Source organism: Lepisma saccharinum, chromosome 13, assembly GCF_977018435.1.
Source record: "Lepisma saccharinum chromosome 13, izLepSacc3.1, whole genome shotgun sequence".
In the NCBI taxonomy this organism is placed as follows: Eukaryota; Metazoa; Arthropoda; class Insecta; order Zygentoma; family Lepismatidae; genus Lepisma; species Lepisma saccharinum.
Window position 1 is genome coordinate 84,889,350 of NC_139241.1, and position 18,451 is coordinate 84,907,800.

General features: G+C 38.8%; 1 protein-coding gene across 2 annotated transcripts in view; it reads left to right on the forward strand.

Annotated features, from left to right (window-relative positions):
- The window catches only part of LOC145997486 (cytochrome b5 reductase 4-like), a 162,879-nt gene extending 146,341 nt beyond the window's left edge, over positions 1-16,538 (forward strand). For both annotated transcript variants that reach the window (XM_083134588.1, XM_083134589.1), the window contains 2 exons: positions 4,113-4,286; positions 6,927-16,538. In XM_083134588.1, the coding sequence (XP_082990714.1) occupies positions 4,113-4,286; positions 6,927-6,981 (229 nt within the window). In that variant the 3' untranslated portion in view covers positions 6,982-16,538. The remainder of the gene's footprint in view (positions 1-4,112; positions 4,287-6,926) is intronic.
- The last annotated feature ends 1,913 nt before the right edge of the window (positions 16,539-18,451 follow it).

Here is an 18,451-nt window from a genome sequence, read left to right on the forward strand (position 1 = left end):
AAGACATTTTAAATTTGTTGTAGGCTTCAGTTTGATTTGCTGAGTATTGCTGGTAATTACAGTATAAGTAGTACATTAAAAACTGTAGGAAAGAGGCATGTTTGAAGTAGAAATCGATCATAGCAAGTGGCTATTGACATTTACCTCTTTCTTGTTGCAATTTTTTGTTTATGTTTGGTTGATATGAATACATATATTACTAAATTTTACTATAATTATGCATTATTTATTCTATAATTGTTATAATTTTTAAAAGAGAAGAAATCTGTGTTCACCATGGGTCAATACCGGAAAGTGTTACATAAAGGCTCACCCCTGATGTCTTTATCCAACGGTCAGTTTCTGTCTATGAAAGAAAACCATAAGCATGACTTTCCCTTTACTTCGATCTTGCTTCTCGAGTTTTCATGGTTTTCTTTGATTCTCAAGGAATTGTCAAATCAGAATTTGTTCCAGATGGCAGAATAGTAAGCAAGGAGCTCTGTGTAGAAGTTTGACATCGTTTGTGGTAGTCCATCTGCCGTAAGCGGTCTTTAGATGTCAAAGTGGACAATGGTAGCTTCTCCATGATAATGCACCTCCCCACAGGTCCATACTCATTGCTGAGTTTACACCCACATGGAAAATCTATGCTGGAACATCACACCTATTCATTTGAAAACTAAATATGCTGACCAAGGCAATAATTTATTTTATTATAAAACATAAGCTAAACGTAACATAAATGAACTGGAATGGGGGACTGAAGGAAACAAAGAATGGAAGAAGGTGTTAGAAAGAGTGGAAAGAGGAGAGAAGAAGGGAGGAAAAAGAGCATGAGATAAAGAGTCCAACCACATTCTAAATTGAAGTTAATATGTTTAGCCTTTTAGGTGAAAGTATAGTTGACAAGGGAAAGCCACCTGCTAGAATGTTCCAGAATAACTTTCTAATAGTCTGGAAAGGAGTAATGTTTGTGTATATATCGTCCTGTTTTTGTACCTTGTTACATTTGTACGTGGTGCAGTGTGAAGAAGACCTTGCTAGAAGGTTGAAACTTTACGTTTAGTTTATGGTTTGTAATAAAATAAATTACTGCCTTGGTCAGCATATTGAGTTTTTCATATCATGGAAACTAGGCTTAATGGTGTTACTATTCATTGGACGTAGCCCCCTATGACTTCTACATTTTCCTTCACATGAAAACCCATCTGAAGGCACGTCGTTTCGGTCGGAAACCATGGTGAAATCAGCATTGCAGGATGCATTATGGGAGGCAGCAAGACATGGGTTCCAGCAGTTTTACAAGCGCTGGCAAAAGCGTATCATTGTCCAAGGGGACTACTTTGAAGTTGGTTGTGCATCGGAACTATGAGCAAGTCCCCGAACTTTTAGATAGTACGACGTATATGCATATTCATTAAGACAGCTTTCAGGCCAAAGTGTGCAACGAGTGCCATGGAAGTGACAAGCAACACGGACACCTCCAGTCTGTTATAGAAAGCATTCACTGCTCATTTGCAACCAGCAGACCAAAGCAACATGATGCACATACCATTGAGAAAACTGCTCAATCCAAGTGTCATGTGCAGCTTGTCTTGTCACTTCAGTACGGAAGGTTGTATCTATTTCTGAAGGTTCGTTTCTGGACGACAGAGGTTGCTTATTGCATGTTGTGTGTTGCTTATCACATCTGAAAGTTCCTTTAGGCACATCATTGTGTAGAGATTTTATGATCAACAGTGCCATAGTAAATACAGTGGGCCTTTTTTAATTCAAACTTCAAGGAAACATGAAAAAAAATTCTAACAAAAACATTCATTATGAAAGAAAATGAAGCTGTACTGCACTACAGTATAAACAAAAATAACGAATATGCAGTGGATCTTACCATAAAAATTGCCATGTCTTGTATGTGGTCCTACAATGCAAGCAAAATACAATTCCTTTCACAATACAGTAAGCTACCAGTACATGGAAAACACGTTTAGAGTTAGAATTAGAATTTCTTTATTCATGGGTGAAGTTCAGCCTGTGGCTGCTCTGACACTTAACCTGCAAAATCGAGTACAATAAAACAAACAAAAATACAATACTACTTAACATAAGAAATCCATTACATTTATCGCTTCTAAATATTTCAGTAATTATAACTCTAAAATGAAAGACAATTTTACTCATTCACACACATCAAAATGTTTGCTAATTTATTTTTTTATTTTTTTTATTTCAACGTAAGCATGCTGAATCTAGTCATGTGTACTGAGGCTCTGTCCCTGCTCATCTAGAAGTACTTTTGTTACGGCTATTTTATGTCGCACACAAGGTAGTGAATTCCAACAATATGCAGAAGCAGCTTTGAAGGATGACAGGAATGTGGATTTTGAAAATCTGTCCAGATGAAGTTTCATAGTGTGTTGAGTCGTGTAGTTGTGTATGTCGTGTCTAAATTGGAGTCTGTCATATAAATATGTCGGTGTTTTTGTTTGCAGAATTTTGAATATTGTGCAGGCCAGATGTAGTTTTCTGTGCCATGTCATATTCAGCCAATTAACGTCATTTAAGTAAGGCAGTATGTGATCCCTTCGTTTCAAGCTAAATGCAAAACATATGAAAGAATTCTGTACTTTTTGTACAATTTTCGCATTCTTTTTATGTTAAATTAACACCGTAATCAAAAATGGGAAGAATGAGAACTGTACTGTACTTAATCATCCTATGAAAGTGACTATGAAGCAGTGATTTATCCACACATCCCTAACACCCTCCCAAATGTTGACGAACCCCCCCCACCTTGGGGGGGGGGCGTAAATATGGAGTAAGTAAGTAAGAACACTGTATTAACACAAAATTACACACGTGTAACAATAATAACGATATCCCTTTTCTTTCACACACCTCTTTCCATTTCGCTTAGAACTACTTTTTCTGTGATAAGCAACTATACGCACCATTCTTCGACATTGTGAACAACATACCTTGACTAGTCACAACTGACAACTGAGGATGGTTAAGAAGACTTTCACAAATCATTGGCTAGTGGGGGAGGGGTTCAAGGACAAACACACCCACACAAAAGTGGTTGTTGAGAAGAGGGTGGAGGCTGCATACCAGCAAACAGAAACTTTCTCTCCACTGTAACTGTCTCTGGATAGCTGCCTTCAAATTATCCAAATAGAAGGTTCGAAAATTTGAATCACATACAAGTTTTTAACATGGTTTTCAATAGGAATTTTAAGGGGAATTAATTTCTGTTAGAATTAAATAAGAGTCCAATGTAGTTATTTTGCACTAGACCTTGGTGAGTTGTATGTAGGCATCCTATCGTAATATAAGCATAGAATCAAAATTTGTTATTTACTTACGTACAGTGAGTATATACTTGTCAAAGACAACGTTTCGGTGGCAACTGCCCCCTTCTTCAGGTCAAGAAGTCGGCTTTATGGAAATCCACAAAGCTTCGTCATTTAGAAAGGATATAGTTCCAGTTCCAGTGAATTGTGATCGGATAGTAACACGGGTTTTAACAGTTTTTATATGAGTTTTAAGGGATTTTAAAATGTGGGAATCGTCCTGTTTTAGTCATTTGTCATCCTAGCATTCAGCCTGTCCACGTAAAAACCTCTATCCTTTCTAAATGACAAAGCTTTGTGGATTTCCATAAAGCCGACTTCTTGACCTGAAGAAGGGGGCAGTTGCCACCGAAACATTGTCTTTGACAAGTATATACTCACTGTACGTAAGTAAATAACAAATTTTGATTCTATGCTTATGTATATATGATAGTCAGTAAGACGCACGCAAAATATGAATCCTATCTTAAGCAATTGCATTCTCCAACTAGAATAGAAGACATCTGTTTTCTTCCCAAAACAGAAAGATCAATGTGTGTACACTGGGACCACAGGCAAAAGAACCTGCGCAGAACCACATGTCCTGTGCACTGTACTAGCTCAAGGAGGGGAGACGTAGAGTGAAGCAGACTTCCTTGTGGCATAAGGTGAGTGGATGGAGAGGAAGATCCTCGAAAGGCTTTTGGCTCAATGTTCTTTTGTTTGTGGTCACTCTATAATTGTAAAAGTTTTATTGAAAGAATGTGCTTTGTTATGCAGAAATTACTTCTTCCCTTGTAGGTTTTCGGTTCATCATGTGCTGTCCTCTCCAGGCTCTGATTGGCAGGGACTTCAAGGAAGAATCCGCCGCAGTTTGTTGGAGGAGTGGTTGCCAAAGAGAGAACCCTCGGCCCCTGAGCCATCCGCTTTCATGTGCATCTGTGGGCCCACCGCATTCACGCAAGTAACCGAGAAGTAAGTACAATTGGAGCTCCAGCATTATGTGTGTGACATTTCACACACAACATGTAAGGTTCTAGACATGAGATCGGATTAAGGTATTCACATAGAACTAATTTCATGGAATTATGAAATTCTTTTTGGTGTCTGCTAAGGAATGAAAAAATAAACTTGAGTATGACGACGTAGCCTGAATGCATGAAAAGCATCAACAAGAATGTCTTACATGCGTGATGCCTTAAAAATGTAGCAAAATTCGATTTCATTTATCTGTTAAGCATATAGGCTACAGATGCTAATATTTTTTCTTTGTGAAATATGCAAATTATGTGCATTCACAAACATTTAAACCTTAATCCAGTTAAAAACACTAATAACTTTCAGATTAATTCATTTTGTTATTCACATGGAGTAGGAACACTTTTCAGGGAATGCCTCAATTTAATTTAATTCAATCAGTATTGCATAAGGCGTATTTTAATATCCTTGTGTAATTCTTGAATATTTTGAAGCAAGACTGATAAACTGATGCTTATAATTGGAATGCAGTATTCACACCAGGGGTGCCCATCCCCCCAAGGCCTATGATGCACTCCCCCCAAAAAGGCAGAACATTCCCTCATTCCCCCTCCCCTTTATGCCGAATTATTTACTCAAATTATTATGGTCAGACAAAATTTGCAGAACAATATAATACAGACATATTTAATCATTATATGTTTACTTTAGGTATTGTTTACAACATACTAGACATTTATATGAAATTGATTGAAATTAAATTTTACATAAATGATGATAACTTCTGACGCTACTAAGTTGTTGCAGCAAGCTTATTCATAATTTCCTCATTTTGCACCACTTTTAAAATATTGGACTCTCAGGATGGAATTAAGGTAGACATTAACCACTCACCAGCCACACACGAACGTCGTCTGTTTTTGATTATTCTTGTGACACTCATTGTGCATTCTGCAGAGCAACTTGTCACTGGTGTGGCAATCAGAATTTTATGCAATACCTGCAAATTTGGAAAGGTGAAAAACTGGACAATGCTGTATGGGTGAAAAAAAAAATATTCTTAACCAATTTCTGCTGATCCATAACTTCTTCAGAACCCGTTATGTCGTCTGTACCTGAACTTTTAAGCAGTTGTTCAAAGAGATTACTGTTGTTGATTTTTGTTTCATTTCGAACTATCCTACTCCAATATCACTTATTCACAGTATAAAAAGTATAAAAAACTTACGTGAGTGAGTATAATAGTCGTAAAAATCATTGCAAATGACGTTTAGCGAAGCTATGCTTCGCTTCTTCAGTTTTTCTTAACAGTAAATAAAATACTTCGTCATATATATAAATAAATCCAGAATTAGGTAAAAAAGGGTATTGGGATATAGAATGTAAAATTACATGACGTTAAAAGTGCCACATAGGCTAGGAGATAATTCTAGCATGCATTCATTCTGTATGGTAGTATGGGTACACCGTTCTTTTAGAATTATCTCCTAGCCTATGTGGCATTTTTAACGTCATGTAATTTTACATTCTATATCCCAATACCCTTTTTTACCTAATCCTGGATTTATTTATATATATGACGAAGTATTTTATTTACTGATAAGAAAACCTGAAGAAGCGAAACATAGCTTCGCGAAACGTCATTTGCATAGGATTGTTACGACTATTATACTCACTCACGTAAGTTTTCACGTAATTTTTTTATGCTTTTTATGCTGTGAATATATTTAGTGAGTAAATGCAGAAATTCAGAATGTACAGTCGATGATGACTGACAGACATAAATATATCATTCTAAAGGCTTGCAGCTCTCTCGGAACTTGAACTTCATCTAAGTTATATAAAGAAAGAACCAATAACAAGTCAATCAAATGAATCGATCCCCCCATTTCGTGTGATGATATATAGAACTGGTAACCAAAATATAAAATTTTGTCTCCCCCAAAAATTCCCATGATGCAGGCGCATCGTGAATCCCCCCCTGTGGGCATGCACACACTAATTAATATTTTCAACAACTTTTAATTATTACAATTCCCAAACATCAGTATTGGTGAGAATTTTTGACGAGTATTTGCATTGGTATGGATATTGGTTCAAAGCGGTATCGATTGATTGATTTGCATTATTTTACTTTGCTTTTCTGCCACTTTTGACTAATCTCAAAGATGAGGATGAGTGGTGCTATGATGATGAAACTGATGAAGGGACACGTACAAAGAATAACAATGCCCAGGCCTTGATTCAAACCCGGACACCTGGCATCGTTGTGTGCTGTGCTAACCACTCCACCACAGAGGTTGGCAAAATGTGGTATTGGCTCAGCTGTAGTTTTGAGTATTACGTAACAGTTGGTTTTCAGCCAACCTGGTTCACTAAAAGTAACAAAGAACTGTTGAACTTATTCTTAGTGGTTGAACTACACTTTGCTGTAGTTTTCCTGCTTAATTGAAGAAAATTTATCTAAGATATCAAGAAAGGTTATGTAGTTATGTAATACAGGGTGGTCGAGAAAAGGTAACAAAGTATTAACTACTTACTATTTCTGTTACCTTTCTTTGAACCAACCTGTATCTATATACAAGGTGGTTCAAGAAAGCAATACATTTTGTAATGTAATTTTTATTAATTTTGCAGATTGCTGTTGGAAATAGGATACTCACAGAAGAACTATCACTGCTTCCTGGGATAGGAGTGTTTTTTCATCGTGACTAGTATTCATTTGTTAAGAAAAATATCTGCACTGCCACACGTGAAGCCTAACCCTGTCATGTATGTGACATGTAGCGTCTGTTTGATGGTTGTTACAACAACAGCATTGTAGTTTGTACAATAATAATACCCAGAGCACCATATGTAGAAAATTTGCTATGCATGCCTTAGTGGTGGTGATGGTCACGAAAGGTGTAGTCTTTTGCTATCAAACAGATCCACACACGACAAGACTGTTTTATGATGTTGTTAATGGTGTTAACAACATTCGGAATGCAAGTTCGCTGCCACAGGCATCTAGTACAAGAAGGGAAGTTCCTTACAACAGTGGTGAACATGAAGGTCTAACGTGTTCATTGAACATAGTATTCTGTTTATCTTCTGGAAATCTGTGATATCCGCTGATGCTTTTTATTGATATGGAGTTTTCGAATTTGCAGGGTGGTCCAAATGTCTTGTTACCCTCAGGCAGTTATCACAGTGGAACTAATTAAATTTGTTCTTCGTCTTCAGACAGCTGACACAAGCAACAAGTAGGTGGATTTCATGTGGCCCCATGTTTGTTTGTCGTGTGCAAGGAAATAACAGAAACCCGTTTGAACAACCAAATACTGCACAATGTACCATTGTAAACAAGGTTAAAATCTCCCGCCCACCTGAATTCTGTATGTTTATGGGAACTGGCCTTTGTCGTGGCTTTACAATGGAACAGTTTGTGACGTAGGTGAAACACACCTATACTGTGGATGAGCATGTGTATGGACACACGATCGTCCACAGATCAGTAAGGGAAGTGCAATAGTACTCCAGAGTCCCAACAAAAATATATGGTAATCTTGCACAGAATGTGCAGACAAATTATTTGTGTCAGGAAAGTGGTGGAAGCCATACTGGCCTTCTGAATCTGTAACTTTGTAAATTGTTCTTCAGGAAGTAGCAAGGCTTTCGGACCATCCTGTACTTCACCACTATCTTTGATATCATGCATCCTCAACTATGAACTGATCTCATGCAGTCTGGTACTGCCTCATCCAACAATATGAACAAAGTATGACATATCTTTAAAATCATAATGCCAGCAGAATTTGAATTCCCTCACACATTTTCTGTCTTTTGTGTGTGAAATAATTTATTTGAAAGGTGTGCATAATTATACAGGGTGATGCAAAAAGGTAACCGAAATTCTGAAACGTATTAATTCGGTTACCTTTTTTTTGCACCACTTGAAACGCCCTCCCTTGCCCGGGAAAAGAAAAGCTACCACTACCTAGATAGAGGCGGCAAAATCTCCCTCGGACAAGTGAAAGTGCTTAACGGTCCAGGTTGAGTTCGTGTATAGGGACAGGTGACCAACAGTGCATAGTGATTAGCCATATCAAACAAAAAAAAAACATACTTTCAATTACCACCTCTTTTACCTGTAGCCGGGAAGCGGCTAGCTGCACACCTGAAAATCACAGGTAGCGACATGCGTATGAAATGCATGAAATATTGCCCATAATTAACAAGAAAAATAAAAAGTATATTCTATTCATAACAAAACAAAAATCAATTTGGTACATTTCCCCCTCTCACACTCACACATTCACTCACACATTCAATCTTTTTTGGGGCGCATCAACAAAAATAACACATACAATGTACAGGTTTTTTGACGACGAGCCCTAATTATTCCATTCGCATTTAATTTTTTTGTCTAATCAGGTCATTTGTGCATTTGCTCCAGTGCTACTTCAACTCACTAGCCAGCCCTTACTTAAGTTCACCTTTAAAAAATATTAGGTCGGTGCGGTGACAATACATTATTTGTCCAGCATAAACAAAAGCGTCTCAACAGCAATTACGCTCACGTGGGCGGACATTTCCTTTTACTTGACCTCACGTGGTTCTAAACATAACAATAACCTCCGTTGAGTGACGCAAACATATACTCTCTAGCAAGCAGGACTTCAACACTTCGCCGCGACGAGCAATTTATATTACCAGGCAAATACTTTAACAAATAATCACATACGCGACCTGACGTAGCTAGCAGCGACACAGCGCTGACACATACTAAAATGAACAAACCTCACATAGATTAAACAATTATGTGGGCAGCGCTTAACTCTAGCAGTACGCACTTCAAACAAATACAAAAGGAGCACAAACAACAGTGAATTTAAGATCATTAAAGATCACAAGAAATAAGTAAAATTGACCTGAGACAATTAAATACAAATAATAAGCGCAACGGGAGTTTGGTGTGAAGTTTCGAGTTGTGTGGGCGTTTTCAAAGTGTTGACGAATTTCTAGGGCATTCTCTAAATATCAATCGAGCCGGTACATGTTGACATTCATACAGATGAATACATTACCATCTCTCAGGTTCCACGGCACATCCTGGCGTCTTCATGGGCGATTAAAATCACTTAGTATGCACACGAAAGGTTTTCCTATTCTTCCTCGATCGCGACGACGAGAATGCGAAGAGCGTTCATGCATCTGGTTCCCCGGCGGATCAGTGACGATGGGTCGTCGGCGTCGCTCGGGAACGTCAGTGGGCTCGGCGTCTCTTCCTCTCGGGATCGGTGAACATCTCCGTGGTCAGGCGTGATTCGGAAGTCGCATCTGGACGGTGGGCGGTCGTTCTTGGCTCGTCGGCATCTTCTCCATCACCGTCGGACGATCTCAAGCATCGGGACGTCAACATGGCAGCGTTCGACATCTCTCTCTCTCTCTCTCTCTCTGTGGCGGCTGGCAGGCTTCAGGCGGCGTAGCTCTGGTTTCTTGGCATGTTGTAGGCATTGGTCGTGGTGTCTCGTCTGGCATCGGGCAAACCGAGGGTAACCCCTCTCCTCTCTTCTTCCGTTAGCCCGCCATGATTTTTGATGTTCCTTGTTTCACAAAAACTATAAATGGCGTAAGATTACAACGGAAACACAGTCTCGCTTCGACTTCCTCCAGCGATTGAGGTAAGCACACTCGTATCGACTTACTGCCGATCACACGCTGATGTTCGCGAAACAAACTAAGTCCATGGTATACGAAGAGGTAGCACGGAGGTGCTCTCGCTACAAGAATCGCGGTAAACTGTGTTAAGTCCATGGTATAGGGAGAGGTAGCACGGAGGTGCTTTCGCTACAAGACTCATGGTAAAACTGTGTGTCGAAAAAGCATGTCCTTCGTTTTATCCGGATTTCGAAAAAGAATGCTTGGCGGTCATTGAAGGGACGCTTCCGGAGAGGTCATTCCACTTCGTTCCATTGTCTCCCAGCCTGGGCCGGGTTGTGCTTCTGGTTCGGTACCTTCGGATTAAGCTGCAGTCTCGTTGGAGCCCAGAGCTCAACTGCGATCTGTGTCCATAAACTGATCGATTAGAACCAATTCGATCTGGCATTTGTAATTCTTTCTTGATCGCGACGAAACTCCACACATCCGTCCTTGCATACATGTTGCTGCGCTGGTAAAAGTTTCACATAAATCTGGCCGCTGGAACCCGAGATATTTAAATGGCTGTCATTAAGGTCGAATTTCCTTAGTTTTAAATGCATAACGTGACCTTTCAGGTGCTCGCCCGCCAGACTCGCGACTCCCTTTCTTTCTCCCGTTGGCTTGGCATATCAAATATATATATACATACAAATAAAGACACTCAATACCTTGATTAAACACATCTTTTACGACTAATGGTTAGAATAATAATAATAATAATGACGAGGCAGGTCGACTGTAAATCTGACTGTCACACACTCTGTATGTTTGTGTAAGAAGTAAGGCATTTCGCATTGACTTTTGTATCATTTGCCACCATATTTGAGCATTAAACAAAGGATTACAGTGAAAACTGCTTGCTTTTTTGGGTCTTGGGTCAATCTCAATTGTTTGAGTTGGATACACCTTTGTGTTATTATTGTCTTGTAGAGAGTTTATGAAGAGTCGAATTAAAAATTGCAGAAAGTATTAAGGTGTAGATATGACTGGCAATTGTGATTTAAATGAGATGTAATTGAGGAATAATCAACAACGTAATTGTTGTTTCCAACACATGATATATTCACAGTGTGTCAAGTTGAGCTGAATAATATGGCCGTGCATGTTTGTGGAGACAAAGAACATGACACTGCACAAGAAGAAGAACGTTACTCATTGGTCTGTTTGTTTACTGAATCATCCATCCATGAATATGATAGATGGCATTACTTTGTATTATATTATTGTATTATAATGAGGATGGGACACATTAATTGACACACTATTGGTATTGGCTGATGTAGGCATATCGGTGTATTGGTTACATTACTGATCCAGTATATCTATAAATATCTTAAAATTTAGTGCAAAATACTGCCATTTTGTTATTCTTATGGATAATCTCCATGCCCTACGTTTAAAAAAGTAAATGTCTAATTATGCAACTTCTTTTGCCCTGCAGTCACATTTATTAAGGAGGTCCATGAAGCTTTCATGTTCTTCAAGGACCATTTTCAATTTTACATCTAATCGGTAGAATATCGGTTTCAGTAAATTTTATTTCGGTATCAGCCCATCCCTAATATACCATATTTCACCTCATAATTGCCACACCCTGTTTTCTTCAGTCCAAAAATTGGTGTTTAACCTTTCATTACATAATTGTCCCATCGGTGCATCAGGTAACGAAATCAATGATAGCGGTGCAGAATCTTCGGACACAGAAGATTAAATGTTGTAAGTCCGTACTTCGCAATACTGTAATAAATTTTATCAAGTGTCATTTTTGACTATAATGGACAACACAATAACTAATGAAAAAACTAGGGAAAAGTGTTCCCTAAACACGTCACGAAGAAATTATGTTCACGAGTATCGTATCATTCTACTGAATGATGGGATTGAACCAACCACTCCCAATAGATTAATGGAAAATGTAGCTAATCACCATTCATCCTTGTTAATGATGAGACCACTTGACCTCATGACAAGTTGGATGCTTGGCTGCGAAAGGTACAACTGAAATAGAATACCTAACTGTACAACTAGAAATGGCAAATAGTCACTCGTTTGATTTTGTGAACCTTTGAACCTAAATCATGCACGTTATGGTTAGGATAGTTACTTGTCTACACTTAGAACAATGATGATGAATTTAGTAACGTAGAGTAAAATAAAACAGCTCTCTCTAGGCTTCGTAGGTAATTCACCTAACTCAGGCTGACTCCTCTCCTCTACTTCCCAAAGTGCTGTTGCCTGTCTCTAATCAAATCGAAAAAGTGAGTTCCTTGCCAGCCTGTCCGTCCCCTAAACCCCTGTCTGTGGAGTTTCCTCCACACTGACATGTGAGTTTTTCTTCCTAGTATTCTCCACAGCTTTCTGCTTGTCAACCTTGCAGCTTCAATACATCAGGAAGTTTGGCTTGATACACGACAGTGCATATTTCACATACCTGAGAGGAATGGACAGCTGATAACTAACAAGTGAATGACCTGGTCAGTTCGAAGCCTCTAGAGAAACTTTTAAATGAAATAAAGTATAATCCTAAGGATTGATACGGTATTTCGTACGTCCTAATCTTACAGCAAAGACAGTTTAGTAATAAATGATTTTAAAGTACCTGTAATACCAGCTCATTTAAAAAGAAAGAAAAAAGTTCACATAATGGTCACACCCCACTTGCTTGCAAGAAAATTTCGCATGATATCTGCAACAATTACAGTGAAATATGGTATAACCATTTGGTGGATATTTTTCCCCATACTTTGTTAGCGATCAATTTTGCCTCCTGTCTGGTAGCTTCGTCAGGCACGTGCAGGCTTTTTGCAGGTGGCATAGTTATCTTTTCTGCCACTTGAATTGAATTGAATTGAATTGAAAAGTCTTTTTATTTACTACAGAGCGAGATTCAGCCTTGGGCTGCTCTACCACCTAACTCTGGTGAATAAAAGTTACAATACATACATTTATAATACTGAATAATACTGAAATCAAATAACAAAACATGAATGAATTTGACATAAATGAAAAATAATAAAATTATAAGAGAATACAATGACAGATACATTAACACACACACACACATACACACGTGTACATACGCAATTTCCAAATCGATACTAAAATAGCATGCATACAGGATGAAATAAATATTCGTTGTGTCAGATAAGTGTTTGCAAAATACATGGTTTTACTTTACTTGATTCCTGTTGCTTAGCCGTACGAGCTAATGCTCAATTGTTGTCTTTGCAATAAAAATAGTACGACTTGTTCTTTGAAGTTTTTGGGTGTTGTAGCAAAAGAAACATAATCGGGAAGAGCATTCCAAACCTTTGCAGACCAGAGGGAGAATGAGTCTTCGAAACTGACAGCAGAGTGGCGGGGAATGTCGATTTTTCGCCGACCTCTAGTATTGTATGGATGTATGGAATTTCTAAATGCCAGTTTCTCGTGGAGATAGCTAGGTTTTTGCAATTTTAATACTTTATATATTGTAGAACACTGATGCAGAAGGCATCGCCTAGACATGTTAAGGATTTTGTATGTATTGAGCAAGGGTAGGATGTGCTGATTTCTCCTGATCGAGAGAACGTAACGAATGCAAGAATTCTGTATTTTTTGTATTCTGTTCGATATTTTACGTTGTAAATTCGTGCCGTACACCACATCACAGTAATCGAAAATAGGATATATTAGAGTTTCGATGAGATATAATTTCGTTTCTTTAGTGAAAGAGTCTCTCCTCCTGTAGAGTGATCTCATTATTGTTAGCGCTTTTGTGCATTGAGCTGAAATATGCCCTGCCCAGGAAAGTTTGGGATCAAAAGTAAGGCCTAGATTTTTAACGGTTGGTGCATAAATTATGTTTTGGTTTTTAATTTTGATGTTAATTGTATCATAATTTACTTTTTCAAGATAATAGTTAGAGCCTAAAATTGTGTATACGCATTTATTCTGGTTAATTGCGAGCCCATTTGCAGTGAGCCACTTGTTAAGGGTATGTAAATCATTGTTTAGATTATCTATCTTGTTTAACAAATCCGATGGTGATGACGATATCATCAACTGCGTATCATCCGCATAACAATGTATATTACAATGGCTGATGGTCTTTGATATATCAGCGACGTATAAGGTGTATAAAAGGGGGGCCAGAATGGAACCTTGCGGGACTCCTCGGTTTAATGTTATCGGTGATGATCCGGTGTCGGCAGGGTAAAAAACTCTTTGTCTTCTTTCGTGTAGATATGATTGGAACCAGTTTATTACAGGCTTCGAAAAACTGTAGTATTTCATTCTTGCTAGGAGAAGGTTATGATTGTATGTGTGGTGGTGCTAGCTGATGGTGGTTCTTTTTCTTCCTGTTCCTTTTTTGGCCACATGTTGAGATTTTGGTTCTGTGGGTTCCCTATCTCATCTACATCCGTAGAGAGGCGTTTGATTTTGTTGGTGCGTGAGCCTTTAAGGTTCACATTTGGTTTTCTGAGTTTGGCACATGGATGGATTGAGTGGTGTGGCAGGCATATATTTTTCTAATGGCACAGAGCCAATGCCTGGCTTTGCCAATGTATCCTACCGTATATATGTATGTATATGTATCCTACCGTATATATGTATGTATGCAAAGATTCGACACCCCTTGGAATGCCTTCTGATCAAGAAGTACTATGTCTATCATCATTAAAGATCATTATTTCGTAAAGCAAGAGGACTATCATCACTTCTTGACTTTAAGATTCTTATTTCGTGAAACACAACCCATTTGTTATTACGGGGGCGTTCAATATATAAGTTTCCGTATGCTGTAATTTTTTATATTTTTAAGATACATTAGAAAACTATACATACATGTGTAGGTCGATCCTTCCTCACTTCTCCACATAATCCCCATAGAGATTCAGGCATTTGTCCCACCGTTGCACCAATTTGTCCATACCCTTTGCAAGAAAATCAGGGCTCTGGCTATTGAGCACTATTCTCACATTAGATGGAAATCACTCGGCGCTAAATCGGGGCTGTATGGATCATGGGGCAGCAGTTCCCACCCCAATTCTTCATTTTTGTGTTGTTTGCACTGCTGAGTGGGGGGCGAGCGTTATCGTCAAGAAGAATGACACCAGCTGACAGGAGACCTGGTCGCTTATGTCGAATTGCGTTTTTCAGTTTATCCAATCTTTGACAATAACGGTCAGCATTAATTGTTTTTCCTCGCTCCAAAAAGTCCATCAGCAGAACACCCTTAGCATCCATGCTTCTGAACTCCTTATGACGCGAGCCCGTGTTTTCCGAACAAGCATTTACTTTTCGCCCTTGAGCGCATGCACCTTCACGTCTGGTAACGAATCGATTGTTGTTCCTTGTAGACGAAGGATGGCGCTTGTCAACCATGTGCTTCTTTTTAATGGCATTGCTTTATACAATATTTTATAGCACAGGGAAACTTATATATTGAACGTCCCTAGTAATGCCATAAAGTAGAACAGACATCAAGGGTATGAACCCCTTAACCCTGTAAAAGAAAGTCGTAAATATGACACTGCATATTGTTGAATTTTGACGTCCTTTGATAATCACTTGTTTTTAGTAAATGGATCTCGGTCTAAAAGAGGCACTCCACATGTACGACGAAGAGTCAAATGAAAGCCTTAAAAGTTCGACAAAAATTACGTCACTGACTGTAAACAGCTCAAATTTACATGAGGTATTGACTGTTATTTACGGAATGACAATCAAGGCTGCAACACTGATCAAATGAGCTTTTCAACACCGTTTTTGTCGTTTTAGAGATGATGCCTCCTGCATACACATGCACCAGCGAAGAGCAGTGGTTTCCTGCTCTCTGGAAGCCTAAAACTTATAGACATTCTAGGGCAAATGAAAATTCAATGTGCCTATGCATGCTTACCATGCCAGCAAGTTTACAAATGGAGGAAAAAGTTTGACAATGGCCTCAGTCCACGCTGAGATGGGTGGAAAGACCTTCGTGGCGGCTCTTACAATTCCAAATATTCTTCTTCTTGAAGTATACAGGCACGAACTCAGACTTGAAAATATATGAGGATCAGCAATGGGTCTATGCCAAAATGTAGCAAACTTGTGCAACTTTACATGCAGAAATCTACTAGATAATAAACAAAAGCAAATTAAGGTTTCCAATTGACTGTCCCTCGTATATCAATTGTTTCATGACCAAGAAGATTGAAGCAACCATATGAATAGAGAAGTCAACATGGCGATAATATAAAATAAATATTTTGTCTCTTCCATCAGTAAAAGACATTTCCAATATCAAATCTGTGTTCATGTGACGCAATTATATATATTGTGTGCTTTGGTGTTATAAAAATCAAAAGACGTAAGATGCACTTTGTCACAGTGCACAATTTCAACGCATAGCGACATTGTGTTTCATAAGCTATTTTTATATGTACAAGTACGTTTTCTTAAAACTTTCTACATCTTCAACTTTACACAAGCTATTGTGATGTGATATTGTGTGCAATAACAAGATTCATGTATAAATCTTGAATACATGTGTATGTATTGTATACTAAACAAATGATATTTCCTGAAGACTAATTTCTGAGCCTGTATTATATGTAAATTGTGTATTTTTATGTAAGATATTTCAATGTACAGAACTGTATAGATGTAAAAAAATAAACTATTGAAATTTGAATTGATTAATTCCTTAATTTAACCCATTGAGCAGTACATACATTCATTTGCAACTGAATAGTAGAGAGGTTTTTTTTTTTGCATCAGATATAAAATTGTATTACAAACTTTTCTAACGGTGAAAGCGGCCCCGGCGTCCACCCAGCGTCGAATAACATGGGTACCTGGGGGAAACCCTGGGGGGTAAAGGCGGTCAGGGGCGTGATGCTGATCACATCACCCCCACTCACGACCGGATCAAGAAAGTGTGGGGCGTTACCCCCACACCCCCTATATGCCTTCATGGCATGGTGCTAAGCACAGGGGAACACTTTACACTTTACAAGCATTTTATTTTTGTGCAACTATTATTTGAGGTTTCCATTCATTTTGTACCAATATTATGTCAAAAACTGAATTTTATGAATAACAGTGCTTTTTTTTAATATTCTGACATAATGTTTTAATTTTTTGAATGCAAAACTGGCAACGCAACTTAATGCTCGTAATTGGAGTGGAATACTCGCCCACTAATATTAATATTTTGAACAACTTTCAATTGTTACAATTTTCAAGTATTGATATCGCTATTGGTAAGAATTAGTGAAAGTATTAGTTCAAAATGGTAATGGGTACATGGGAGCAACCCTGGTGGTAAAGGGAGCCGGAGCTTGGTGCTGATCACATTACCCCAAAAATGGCCAAGATTGAGAATGTGTGGGGTCCTACCCCCACATTTCATAAATGTGCCTTCATGGCACGGTGCTATATGCATGGGGAACTTTACCTTTACCATCAATGTTAAGGCGTGTACCATCATTTAATTAAATTTTGTAACAATGTGTATTACACAATAAAATAAAATAGAATGAAGTAATGTACGTTAGTCTTCTGCACTATTATTGATTATTTATGTCAGCCCATGTGGCTTCAGGAAGTCTTCGGGGGGTGGTACTCCTCAAAGCAGGGACGCATTGCATCAGTACTGCTTTGGTGCAAAGTTCAAGATGTACATATACGCCCATACTACGGCAGGCCAGGTCATCAGATGATGTAAATGAATGTGCATATTTCTCAATAGGTTAATAATAGAAATGTATGAGTTATTTTTCATCATAACCTGTAAAGCTTTTGCATGTGTGCACCTGTTATTCTACGAGGGTGAATCAAATATGAATGAGCCTTGTGCGGAAAAACAAAATTTATTGAAGGAAACGGAGACATTGCCACATCCTATTTTTCTACATAGTCTCCGCTCTTAGTGATACATTTTTCCCAACGTTGTGGTAGGTTCTTGATGCCGTTCTCGTAGAATGAAGCTGGGTGGGTAGCCAACCAGTTGCGCACAAAGGTTTCCACCTGATCGTTGGTCGCAAATCGATCGCGCCCCAGTGTTTCTTTGAAAGGTCCGAACAGGTCAAAATCACATGGTGAAAGGTCTGGGCTGTACGGTGGATGCGGAAGCGGTTCCCAGTGCATTTCCACCAGTTTCTGCCGCGTAACACCTGCTGTATGGGGTCTGGCGTTGTCGTGGAGGAACAAGACCTGGCGGATGGGACAGCCTCGTCGTTTGCGTCGATACTGCACCTTAACCTGATCCAGGAGGCCGCAGTAGTAGGGTGCGTTGATGGTCCAACGTTCGTGTAAGAAATCCACCAGTAGGATCCCCTCCACTCCCAAAACACCGTGACCAACACCTTCCCCGCAGACAACCGAACTTTGGCCTTCACGGGGTTTCCTTCGCCTTTCCTCCTCCACTCCATGCTGGCACGCTTGGATGCTGGGGTGTAATGATGCACCCATGTCTCGTCACAGGTAACGATGCGATGCAAAAATGCTTC